At 35.6% G+C, this 13493-nt stretch overlaps 1 protein-coding gene across 1 annotated transcript in view; it reads right to left on the minus strand.

Annotated features, from left to right (window-relative positions):
- The window catches only part of LOC132318239 (transcription initiation factor TFIID subunit 4-like), a 145934-nt gene that overhangs the window by 89181 nt on the left and 43260 nt on the right, over positions 1-13493 (minus strand). The window contains exon 10 of the mRNA XM_059824933.1: positions 10572-10741. Within this exon, the coding sequence (XP_059680916.1) occupies positions 10572-10741 (170 nt within the window). The remainder of the gene's footprint in view (positions 1-10571; positions 10742-13493) is intronic.

Raw genomic sequence — 13493 nt, forward strand, 5'->3', positions numbered from 1 at the left:
CAAACCAGGACCCCTTTGTGAGGGGAGATGGCCAAGATATATTCCACAGCTCCAAACCAGCCCTGAACTGGAATGGGAGAGATTTTGTAAACCAGTATCAGATACTATTCAACACCATACTTCCAGTTCCCTTCATATGTAATAAACTGACTTCGTTAAAGACAATGACTTTTTATCACCATCTAATTGTTATTTAGAAAATAATGGAAGACTGTACATTAATTACTTCAGTAAGCTTGTTTGTAAAAGAACATTCCTCCTCTCACAGGATAAAAATTATCTCATGAGTCAGCTTCTGGATAAAAGTGGACAGTCTTCTTGAGAACTCAAGACTTGCTGGGTGTAATATTTGTTCTATACTTCTTCAGAATTACACGCCTTGAGATGATTCCCCAGGAAGCATTTTGTGAAATTGAGAAACTGGTGAAACATCAGTTACTTTTTAAAAATAAATTAACGAATCCCAAACTTACAGATTAAAATCCTCAAAATACATAGCCATTTTCAGTGCAAAACATAGCAGAAAAAAAGACAAGCAGCCATACAATTGTAATGTAACCTAAAGGAATAAAAATTCTGAATTAATATTACACAAATTTTAATATTCTCTTCTCCTTCTGCTCCCTCCAAAGTAAATGCCACCCAAATTATTTTAGCAAAATAAGATTTAACTAGGACTCATAAGCTCTGTAGTGTGAATGCACTGGTACAAAACCACTTATAAAGCTTGTTTCAGGTACTACAGTGGATTTAACTTATTCAGTACAAACTATACTATAATAAATAGTTATGTATTTATATAATTGTATAAAAAGTTAAGAAAAGCTATAGTGGGTAATATACTCCAGCATCCTTTCTCTAACAGCAGTAGTAGGAGATGCTGCCAAAAGACTATTAAAAAAAAAAAACCAAACTGCGCCGTGATAACCATGCAACAATATACAGCCTAGAACCATTCTAAGTTACAGGATCTTATCTTTCTATTAGGTCAGGATGGAATTTTTTTCCCATTAATTTTTCAAGTACTTTTTTGAACCTACAACATCCTAAAACAAAGAGTTCCACAACTTAACTACTCACCTGGCAAAAAAAAAAAAAATAGCCCTTTTTGCATGTTTTGAACTTTTACCTTCTAATTTCATTTGATATCCTTAATTCTTGTAAAGGGAAAAATCAGAAAAATAGCTCCATTCTAGGGGGTGATATTGGTGTAAGTCTTTTAACAGAGCCAGAGAAATAGCTGCATCCGTGCAAAAATCTATGTGTAACCAGGACCAAAATGTCTGATCCTATTTTCCGGGCTGATTCAAAGCTTTTATGCAAGTTGGTGGGATTTGGGGCAGGACAAAAAATTCATCAAGTAGAAGACTTTTCCAAGAATCCTACTTATACAGTTAGTGTTTTTTTGATGAAAGTCATGTAAGAAGGACAAAAAAGCGCCTTCACTTCTCAAAGAATTCTCAACCAGGAGGGTAAGTCTGGGAACCCACACATAATTCATACTTTTTGGCAAAAAGAAAGAACCAATTTGAGAAGAGGTCTGACCTAAAATATATGCAACCAGACAATCCAGTTTCCAAAATTTTGTCTCTAAGCTAGATAATTAAACAGCTGAAAGGTAGCTCTTAATCATCGCTCAAGAGTCTGTTTATTGTCCTTAGTGGTTTGCCTCTAACAGAACCAAGCTAGTCACCAAACAACATTATGCACAGGTATGTGGAGGCTTGGAAAATGGAAGGAGTTGCCACAAATCATGGAAGCATGAACACGTAAGCAGTGCATCTAGGAGAAGGGAATACTTGGTATTCAGATGGCAAGGAAGCCTTAGAGCTTGGTCAGAGAGGAGAGAAAGAATGTAAACTCTGAAGGAACAGAAGCTACTACTATTAATCTTTTCCCCATTTTTTTCTGTAACTAAACTGTATACTACCTAATTTCTTTTAGAAGAAATCAAAATCTCAAATGTGCTAAGGAAACATGTTAATGTATTTTTGATGTTTAATTCCTTCTCTTTTAATAATTCCTCTTTAAGATTACTTTTGTGCAATTTCATGTGTATATCCTAAAAGAAGGGAGGATGATGAAGTTATTAAAAGGGAGGCACTGAAGGTCAAAGAATTTTTGAGAACTACATGCCGATCCTACCCTCTAATCCCAGTAACCTGTGCTGCAGCGACTGAACAGTGTGAGGAAAATGTAGAAGACAGAGGAAGGGATGAGAACTGAAATAGATGCAGGTCTCAACAAGTAAAATGAGAATATACAGATTACAGTTATATGATTTTTTTTTTTCATCTTCGTTTTCTCAAAACAGAAATACAATACAACATAATAAGCATGTCCAAAGACATTCAGGAACATTCAAGAATAAACACAGAGTGACTGTAGAGAACTGGAAAATATGTTCACTATTTTTATGAATAATAGTACATGTCTCAATGCAATTTTGTGTTTGGTTACTCACTACAGAATCAAATCAAAAGAGATTGTTAGAGGGACCAGATGAGAAAGAACTAATATGGCAATGACACCAATAAGAGTCCTTAAGAAAACAGAGAAGTTATTTGGGGATTTATCCTCTACCTGTTTTCATGCAGGCTAGAAAAACATGCTTCTTGGGCTAAGCCCAAGATCGAAAGATACTAAACCATTACAGAACCTCAGGCTTAAATACAAGTATATGCTTATGACAGTATGTCAAGTGAGACAGAGATGGAGAAGAACTGTTCTAAGAATGTCAGAGATGACAAACACATGTGGAGGCACAGATGCCAGCATCCTGTAACATAGTCCTTGCAGTAACAGAACACACTCTCAATCACATCCACACAAGGATTAAAAGGCATACCAAGTGTAAGAATTTGCCTATATGCTTCTGCTCTTTGAAAGCAACTTCTGTAAACAATGTAGACATTTAGGCAATTTTTTTTTATGGAGAAACCATCTCTCTGACACTATAAAAGTCTTGTTGGTGACATGTCTGAACAGGTATCACAGTTGTCCACTACAAGCCTGATGCCAGCCAGACTAGCTCAACATGAGGCCTCATCTTAGGGAGGCGGGATGGGCATGTCAGCTGGAAAGGATATGCACAAAGAATACAGGAAATTATAAAGGATACCAGAAGGGTAGACCAAAGACCGTAACCTCAATTTCGAGGTTTCAACACCTTCATCTGTGTATGTCCAGGATCAGAGAAAAAGTTGTCAAGATCAGGACATTGTGCCACATTCATTAATGTCAAATCGGTGCATCACCAGATCATCCACCACTACAAAGTTCATCCAGATCAGACATGGTAATTTGATTTTGTCAAAATAGCTGTAGTTTATGACAGTCAATATTAAAGTTGCACTTCTACATTATTGTGCAAGAACAGATGATGGTACCTCATCTGGTACAACATCCAGTGTTGCAGCTACTTCCTTGAAAACAAATACCCTTTCATTACCAGTAGAATGTCTTTCTACCAGTTCAACACTTTGCAATATTTGGCTGTGACTTACTTTATTTAACACTAGACATGGCAAGACTGGTTAAACCACAGATTAACACTCTCCATATTATAAGCACTGAAAAAAAGTGTCAAATTGCCAATGAGTTATAGTAGAATCTGGACTTTGTATGCAGTAGACTCAGCAAAATGAAGGAGGATAACAAATGCAATTCAAACTCATGGGAGAAGGAAAGACTAAACTGAAGTTTATGAGGTTTTTCAATAATTTTAAGAAATGAAAACATTACAACCTTAGTATGAGCAGCAGGATTGCCAAATAAACATAATGAACAATCATTTAAACATATTTTAGAAAGTATTACCTTTTACTTTTTCCCCCTTAAACGATCCTTGAAGATGCTGCTCACTGATCAATGACTTCCTCCTCCACAAAGATGTTCCAACATGTGTTGAGAGTTGGGGACATGAGTACCACCTCTAGAGCATGGAGTTTGCCTACAGGGATAATGTAAGTCAGCTTTATTGCAATATTGAATGGTTCTCTAAGGTTTTCTTTTTATTGTTCTTATTTTATATCCAATATTTATTACACAAAATCTCTTTATGAGATGGACTTCATAAATGAATCTGGTAGAGAATGCATCTCCACAGAATGATGATCTTAATTTTACTCTCCTTTGCAGAGACCAAGAAATTTAAGCCATTCAATTCCCAGATACAAACTTACTCTGAGGCTGGACCACATATTTTGGTAGGCCCTGAAGGCCAGAACTGTCTTCCAGAAATAGCTAGACCTTTTAAAGAAGGCTTTTCCACTACATTCATAAAACAGAAGCAAGGTATTATGGTGAAAACAAAACTTGAATTCTCCAAGTATTTCTGGGAGCAAATATATGGTCATGCTCTCAGTTCAACTGGAGTAAAACCTTTGAAAATGATGCCTGAAGAAACAGTTCCATTTTCTTCACAAATAATCATAATTTGAACATATCTACATTTACTTTGAGAAATTACTGCTTGATGAAATAACATCAGTTCTGGCACTTAGAGGTGATACTGCTAAAAGCATAACTCAGATTCTGTAGTGTTGCAGAACCAATAAGATTAATAAAAAGAAAACCTTAGAAATACACAAAAAATATTGAACAGAAGCTGCCCTACCTTTCACAGAAAGGCAGACTCCAAGCTCTCAGGTGGTACTGAAGTTACCATTCCAACACATGTTGGGACATCTTGTAAAACAGGAAGTCTAATCATGGACCTATTAAAGAAAAAACAACAATACGGTTTAACATTCTGCTGAAATACCTACTGGTTATGTTTATTTGGCAACACTGCTGCTGATACTAAGATGGGAATGCATTCCCACCTTTTTTGAAAAGGAAATAATAAATGTAAATAACATAATTCTCTTATAATATTGTAACATTAGCAATCAATTAAGTTGGAATATAAAACCAGATTCTCTATTGAACATATACAAGGTAAGAAACTAAATTATCATAACTATGGACATCGGTAAGAATATCGGGAGCAGTGCACACCTTCTAATCTAAATAAAATTTCTAGCAAATTGCTAGGTTTATACTAATGAAAAAACCCCCTAGCTCTGCACTAAGTTACAAAACTATTCCAGATGTCAGAATGTAGATACATCTCTACACCTGCCACATCTCTGCAGATGACATACTGAACTTTGTAAGAACTAGAGAAAGTCAACATATGTGGCATGCACAGTAACTTGCAATTTGGACTATACAATACCTAACACGACTTTTTTTCCTGAGAAAAAGCAACTAGAATCACAGAAAACACCACTCTATGTACAGTTCAAGTGGACTAAGCATGTCATTAGGACAACGCATGACTTCAAAATGCTATGCTTAAGAACAAGTCCAGGTTAGACTGTCTCCAAACACAACCACGAGTTATGTCCACAGGGATTTAAGGAGGTCATCCAGACAGAAAGATGCTGGTGGAAAAACTGATATTAAAAGGAATATTTCAGTTTGGAGACAAATCAACTCGTGGATAAAAAATTAAAAGTCAACAATGAAAATTACTAAGTCACATCAACAAGAAGTGCAGTGAAAACAAAAAGTTATGTTCACAGGCAATCTGATAGCTCAGAATTTAAGAACCCACAACAACTGTAATCTAAGCAGCTATAAAAACCCTCTAAAGTAAACCAGCCAGAGAAATAAGTATACTTTTATGTTAGAACTGCTCTGTATATGAAAGAGCAATCATCAATAGTATAGTTTCATCTCATTGAAACATGAATACAAGTGTTGACAAACAAACAGATGAAATGGGGATGACAGAATGACTCTCTTATTAAACTAGTAACAAATGCTTTAAATAGAGGCTCTGAAATCTACTGGCCTGATTCTATGAAGGATATCCCAATCAGTTTTTAAATGGTTTAGCAATATAAAATGCCCTCTAGAGTATTCAAATTATTTATTTAAAATATATACACATGCATACAACTGGGCTGCTACTGTGATGCCACACAGTAGGTTCAGTACACTCCAGAATACAGAAAACACAGATAAACTATTTCCTTACGTTTTAACATGCATTTTTATAGCAGACATGCAATTCAAGTGTGACTGAACAACGAAAGAATCAAGTCAGAACAATAATCAATATTTCATCAGACAGAAGTAAAAAATATATTACATGTAAAATAAGATAAATCTATATATTATATTGAGCCTAACCCCACAACTGTTACACTGACAGAGACAGTGGCTTAATTCTATCAAGCCAAGCTTCTCTGAAGCTGTTTTAAGGAAGACTGTAGGCCTTTTAACTACTGGACTAGGAGAATTTGGATTCATCAGCACATTTTCAAACTTCATAACTGGCCTGCACTACTATGTGTGTTCTAGCCTAAAAATCTATTTGGATGAAGCAAGAGAATCCAGTACTAATTTTTTAATAGGAAATGTTGCAGGTGTATGCTATGTTGTCAATGTAATAGACTTTTTCCAAAGGAAATTTGTAACAACGCTAAAAACCAGACATAAATACAATATTTCATGAAATCATGCTATAGAAAAATTGATTTCCTACCGCAGATCTAAAAATAATTCTGAATGAATGTGAAATAAAAATATTATCGATGATTCACCAATACATTTTTATCATACAAATGTAACTAAAAATAATTTGAAAATACAAGATGGACAGTTAAAATGTATTCAATATGGCCAAACCAGTCCCACATTTCTTAGAATGTCACATTTGTAATTATTCTATTCAGCCAGTGCTCTGTAACAATAAAAACTGAAGTAGAAAAATTGGGTGAAGAACACTGAAAGCGAAGAGAAAGAGAGAAAGAAACAATCTAAGTCAAAGAATACAATATGCCAAACTTATGTTTCATTATTATTGCATTAATACAGTTTATTTATGGTTAATAGTCTTCAGAAGTTGTGACATTTTAGGGATAGCCAAGTAAAAGCAAAATGGCATCATCTGGTTGTAGAAGAAATCAGTTAGAATTAAAACAAAAGCTGTGGGAATTAATAAACTGCTGCAGATTCTAAGCTTGTGAGGATATCAGGCTCTGCTGACCACAAAATATAAAGCAAAGTTTTTTCGAACTGCTAGTGGAGGTTCTAGAGACCACCAACTCCCAGTCAAAAGACTTCTCAGGAAAGTATACAATATATCTGAGCCCTTTTTCCATGGGTTTAGCTATCAGGCAATATAAAAAGGGTCTCCTTTTATCCCATCCTTCACTATGTCCTGCTACCTTTCACTAATATAAAATATAAAATACAGTGCAGACTAATTCTTATCTGCTCTCGGAAACAATGCTGTAATAAAGTAATTCCTGAGTCAAGGAGTTTCTCTTTTCAAAAGATGGTTACAAACCAGAGAAAAATGTCACGCTTAAAACAACCTGCTAAGCCATACTGTTTTATTCATTAAAGCATTGCCCCTTTTGGGGCAGTGGAAACTCAGAATGTCAAAAAATAGCTTCTAAAACCTAACTAACACAGCATGCTTAACCACCAAGAAATAGCTTACAAATGAATAAAAGTGAAATAATTACAAATTATTAAGGTTATTTTTCTTGTTTCTTTCCCATAAAGCCACATGAAAAAGTTAGGATTTTCCAGCATTATTTATTTGTGAGGGTTTCATTGGCTTATCTTGCCCTTTAAAGAAATACTACCCATTTTACTAATAAAGTTAAAGACCTAGAAATTTTTAAATTTGTATGCACATCAGCATGCACATGCATGAAGAACATCAACCTCTGCCTCTCAACTTCCCAAAAAGAGAAACAAAAGCCTTACAACTCTTTGCATATGTTTCATTGTGCTGTGCTGTCACGTAGAAAGATCAGGGTTTAAAGTTTTATGATCCTGAATGGAAGAGCAAAAGAAATACATTATCTGCTAAGAAATACCCACTCTTGATTTTGCATCAAAGAAGAATTTGAAACAGTCACAGCCCTGTCTTCCTACACGAACAAATGGCAATGATTACCAGCCAAAGACGACTAGATACAAAATTGGATAAGGAAGCATGTGGGAAGTGGATGAATATCTTTGCATGAATTACCTTTCAGTTACTTCTTCCATTTAAAAGGATCAATAATAATATTAGTCATTTAGATTTAAAATAAACTTTGGATGATAACACTGCCAAGTTACAGTAGAGATAAGAATGTACAATATATTAAGAACCCTCTTTCACTATAACTTTGAGGCATTTGGCTGGTGGTTACTGCCAAAGACTGAATAGCATCTGCTCTCACTTTAGCAGTTTATATTCTGACTCTGGTGAATGGAAGCACAATCTCTGAAACAGCCTTTGGGGAACACTACTGAGTTGCTCGACAGAGCTCTTACTCAGAAAAGAGAGAAGGAGATTAATATTACAGAAAACTTGAAAAATCTAGCTTCTGAGAAAGGAGAGAAGAGCAGTTTCCTAATACTCTACGTACCACAAATCTTTCTTTTACTAAAAGATTAAAAACGTGCCCTAAAACTAAAGTGATCATTAAATATGAATAGATTTAAAGGTAGAAAATAAGGTCTGTTTAAGTCATATTCAGGTAAAAGTAAGACAAAACAATGTATTTTATCTCATTTGTCAACAGGCATAACGAAAACAGAAGAATGAGGACTCACATAACATACTTTCTTTTTCCTAATGTGCTTGAGAAGGTCACAGCCTCCTTTGCTTAGTCCTGGTGTGTCTAGGCACAGCAACATATGGTAAGACTGAGTTTTGCCGTGAACTTACAGTGTCGTTATTTTAAGTGCCCAGTAGCGCAAACTACTAAATTTGTGTGTGGTCCTATGCAAACAACAAATCTGGCCACACACAGTGAAAACCAAGCTTCTAAAACTTCAAAATCAGCTGAAGGAATTCTCTCCTCAAGAGCCATAGATCCCAGATAGTAGCCACTAGTGAACCCCACAGCCACTTTCAAAACTATGAAAGGCTTCATGTAAAGCCAAAATAAAGCTCTAAGAGTGGCTGCAGGAGATCACTAGGAGTGGCCGCTCTTCTGGATTCACTGCTTTTGAGAAGTAAATCCCTGCAGCTGCTTTTAAAAGCTTTGAAAGTTTCATTTCAATTATCAAAGCCAATAAAGCTTCAAAAACAGCCATAGGGATTTGTTCCTCAGAGGAGCAAACCCCAAAAGGCAGTGATGAATAGTGTGATGGGTTCTGTGGCTCCTAAAGTATGTACAGATTCCTGTAAGTCCTGCACTTGTAATTACAGCTTCATGTTGTGCAGCAATTGTTACACCCAGGCAGTTCATTAAGGCTTATATGGCAAATTCATTACTGATTTCCCATTCTTTTTAACAGTTTTATGTCCGTTTCCCTTTTGTTTTCTTACACCTGTATAAACTATTATGTGAGCATCCCCCACAACAGTTTCTGAAACAAATTTCATTAAAACCTTGCTGCCTTCCTATCTCAGGTGGTGGTAAGCCGTCTCACAAAATGTTGCACATATGCTTTCCCAGACTGCATCACATAATGCTATCATCACATCATCACAACATGATAACTCTAGCATGCAAAATAATTCATTTCCCTGAATGAGAACTTAAAAGGGCACTAATTAAAATACAAGAGTGAAGCTTGACAATAAGTGAATGAAGAACTTTGCCTACAACTGCAATATAAAAAGGCTTCCATTAATTCAATGAACATAATCACAAATAACATTTCTGAAGTAACTGCACGACTTAAAAACCTAACTATACTGATTTGTAACAAGAGTTTGGTCTTGTCTTTAAAATTATGAGAACTAGATCCCTAAAAATTTTACAAATTTAACTAGTGGCGTAAGCATAGTTCTAGAAGAAATATATGATTTACGCCCCTAAAAAATTTGAGCTTAGTATCTTAAGACACTGATGGCTCTGAAAACACCACCAAAATTATGTTGAAAAAGACACATTTAGGTACTAGAACATATATAGCATATTAATGAAGTATGTCATATAAAATACATTCTGACTCTACTTACTAAGCTTAAAACATCACTAGCTTTGAGTAGTTATTTTTTCTACTAAATTTTTTAACTTCCGTTTTCAAATGGTAGAATAAATAAATACACCTTTTTGCCAAGATAAATAAATACACCTTTTTGAAAAAACGCTGTAAGAAAATCATTATGAACTTAAATAGATGCAGGTGTTAAGAACTGAGTAATTGGTTTGTATAGGGAAAGAAAATCTTGACAGGTAACTTCAACATTCTGTTAAATGTTATTCACAGGTGTCCTCTGTGACCTGTACTACTTACTTTACCTCTCTGTTTCAATCTTCTCATGTGTAAAACATGAAGGAGGGTTGTGAGAAATAATTAATGTTTGCAAAGAGATTTGAGATCCTTGGCTATAAAAAACATGGGGAAAGCACGAAGTATAAAAGTACCAGTATACTACTTTTTTCCAACCTGAGATAACTAAATTAATTTTATCACAAAAACCTTGAAAGTTTAGTATTACAAGATTATGTAATAAAATGCTTAAAAAACAATCTGAAGGGGTAAGCGTATTCTGTTACTCAGAATCGTGTAACTCCAAAGGAAACACTGTCAAAAGGAAAGGACGTGTTTCTCACCCATTTCAAGTATGCGTTTATGTAGAGGTATAGCAGCAAGAAAGGGTTCATCTTTACAGGACTGTATCTGGGTTCCAACCAAGTCAGAGTTGGTAGCCATAATTCGGGCACTTTCTTCATTAAGATTAACACCAGCCATAGAGGCGACATCATTGATGTCATCATCATCTCTATAAAGAAAAAAAAGAAACAAAAATAATTCTGCATGTGATATATTCATTTTGTATATTATCTGCTTCTCCAAATGTAATCATCATGCTACATGCCCGGTGGCTGGGCCAACTTGAGGCACAACCACTGGGGTCTCCATTTTAATAGAATATATTCTAGCTTCAGAAATAACTAAGTATTTTTCTAATCACATTAGGAAAACTAGAAGCAGGACAATTTGCCTGTAACAGAATGTGTGACAGAGGTGTCTTCATCTGAGAGTCAGTGGTATCAATAAAACCAGGATGGTCAGAAAACTAAAGGTAATGATCACCACTAAAGACAGAGCATTTGGCTATTCTCTTTATGCTGAAAACTAGGAGTGAAATGATAAAATAAATAAAAACCCACCAGACATTAAAAGCAAAAACATGAATTTGGGATCCTGCACTGTTTCACAAGTTCCTCTCGAAAGGGGCACCAAAGCATTTTCAGGAACAGTCAGGAACATCTTTGACCATGATGAGTTCATAGTTTGGGTTCCAAGTGTGGTTGCAATACGTGCTGGTATTTTCTCCGGCAACATACAAAAATCAGTTGGATGTGTCAACTAGTTTTAGAAAAATGAGCTGCATTTGAGAAGATGATAGCAGCACTTCCCAGGCCACTGTTTACCCTGCAATACCCTTCCTAACAGCTCGAGGAAGTACTGACTAACAAATTGGAGCTTCCATACCTGTATCTCCCAAGCATCTTTTACCTCCTGCCTCTGTGAGGTATGACTCACAACTGTGGAAACAATCATCTGGTTTTAGCACATTCTGTTTGGGAGCTATCACTGACACGAACGCTGTATTTCAGAGTATTCTAGGAGCGATTACACAACCTTTGAGAATATATATATTGAAAAGATCCACATACAACCAAGTCCAGACTCCTACTACTACATAAAGCAAACAAATAAAAGCTTAAAAGACTTTAAAAAATTTTTACATAGATATCATTCTATGTATGAATAGAATACTTTCTGTTACTTGTAACAAGTTTAACACTTACAGTAAAACCCAAAAGCTACAAGTAAGGTCTGAGAACAAACAGAGAGAAATCTAGAAATTCATAATCTAGGTCGTCCTTGTCCTCCCATACTCTCCTTGATATCTGCACTAGAGCAACAAATTTTGGTGGAAGACTTCTATGGTTTGTTAGATGTTGGTTTTGTTTTCTTTTGCGGGAAGAAGTTAGGAGGGGATTTCTGTTTGTCTGAACCTGGAGAAACATGCTGAACACTTGAGGCAGAAAATGGAAAATTTTACAATGATTGTCAGAAAAATACTACACAAATGAGCTTTTTTTTTCCCATGAGTGCTAAGCATTTGATTTCTTCTCTTAGAATGAAATTCCTGAGGAATTACAGTTACAAAATTGATCTCCTGCCTTGATGGTTTTCATGCTGAGTCTAAAGGATTTTCATTTTTACATTTCACGTGGTATGTATGTGATACTCATAGGAGGGTCACAAGAGCCACCATGAAGAAACTGGGCTCCTATGCATTCAGTGCATAGTTGACTGAACTACTCTTCAGCCTTGTCCAACCAGTTGTAAAACTGCCCCCAAGTATCACAGCTGATAAATGTACTTGGCCATACAACATCTAACAGTGACTTAATATTCAGTGACAAGCTCAAAAGATTCTAACTACAAATGAAAAACAGCAATTAAAACTGAAAAAGGGGAAAACCTAAGATTTTGAGGGGTTAAAAACCTCAACACAAAGTAGAATGAGCATCACCCAAGCTAATCTACCCAGGACTCACAAGGCCCAAATCCAGCAGGCCTTTTAACCCATGGCAAAACCAAATTCATATAAAAGGTATTTACCATAACACAAATTCAAAATTATGTAAGATACTGGAAAACAGACTTGAGCCCAGAGTTTCAAAATAAATCCAAAACCGACCAAACTACAAAACATTAGCCAGCTTGTGCAGTTAAAAAAAAAAAAAAAAATCCAATAGTGATACCTGGTGGACCCACACATCTTTGTGGGTGCGAAAGCAGCACTGCTGCCCGGTGGGGTCCGACAGTGCCTGGGTACTGCTGCCTGCTGAGGGGACCAGAGCACAAGGACTCAAAGGATCTTGATAAAATTAACTGAGCAGGATACTCATATGCTTTCTCTATATACAGTCCCCATGACCTCAGTTGCTTTAGCAAGTGTTTATCACACAGTTACACACAAACTGGCTAGCATTGAGTAATACAGTCTCAATTCCTTATTTCCAGATCAGGTTGCCAGGACTGAGATACTTTCATCTCCTTCAAGCAATCATCCATACAAAAACCAAGAGAGCACTCTTGACTTCTAGAACACATTTTTTAAGAGAAGTTTATACTTATCTCTACTTTTACTTAATAGCTGAAGAAAGTACAATCCATCTTTCACCTTCCTTCTGCTTAGCATTTTAGCTATCCCAGTTTTTATTTAGAGTACAGATCTGTGACCACATTATAAATAAACAAATATTGCCTGAAATAAAAACAGACAATTAATTTGGGCACAAACCAGGATTCCAGTGAAATTATCAAAATCAATGCAATAGCACTTACAAAGACCATCACTGTAACTCCTGGACAGAATCATTTCCTTCCATCTTACATTGGCAATCTACTATCTGTGAGTACATCTATTTTTTTCTTAATGTTACATGGAAGATAGATATGAAATGTTTTAATCATATAGTTGGGACTACAATTTTTTTTCAGTCTAATGG

The sequence above is a fragment of the Gavia stellata genome, chromosome 15, assembly GCF_030936135.1.
Source record: "Gavia stellata isolate bGavSte3 chromosome 15, bGavSte3.hap2, whole genome shotgun sequence".
Lineage (NCBI taxonomy): Eukaryota > Metazoa > Chordata > Aves > Gaviiformes > Gaviidae > Gavia > Gavia stellata.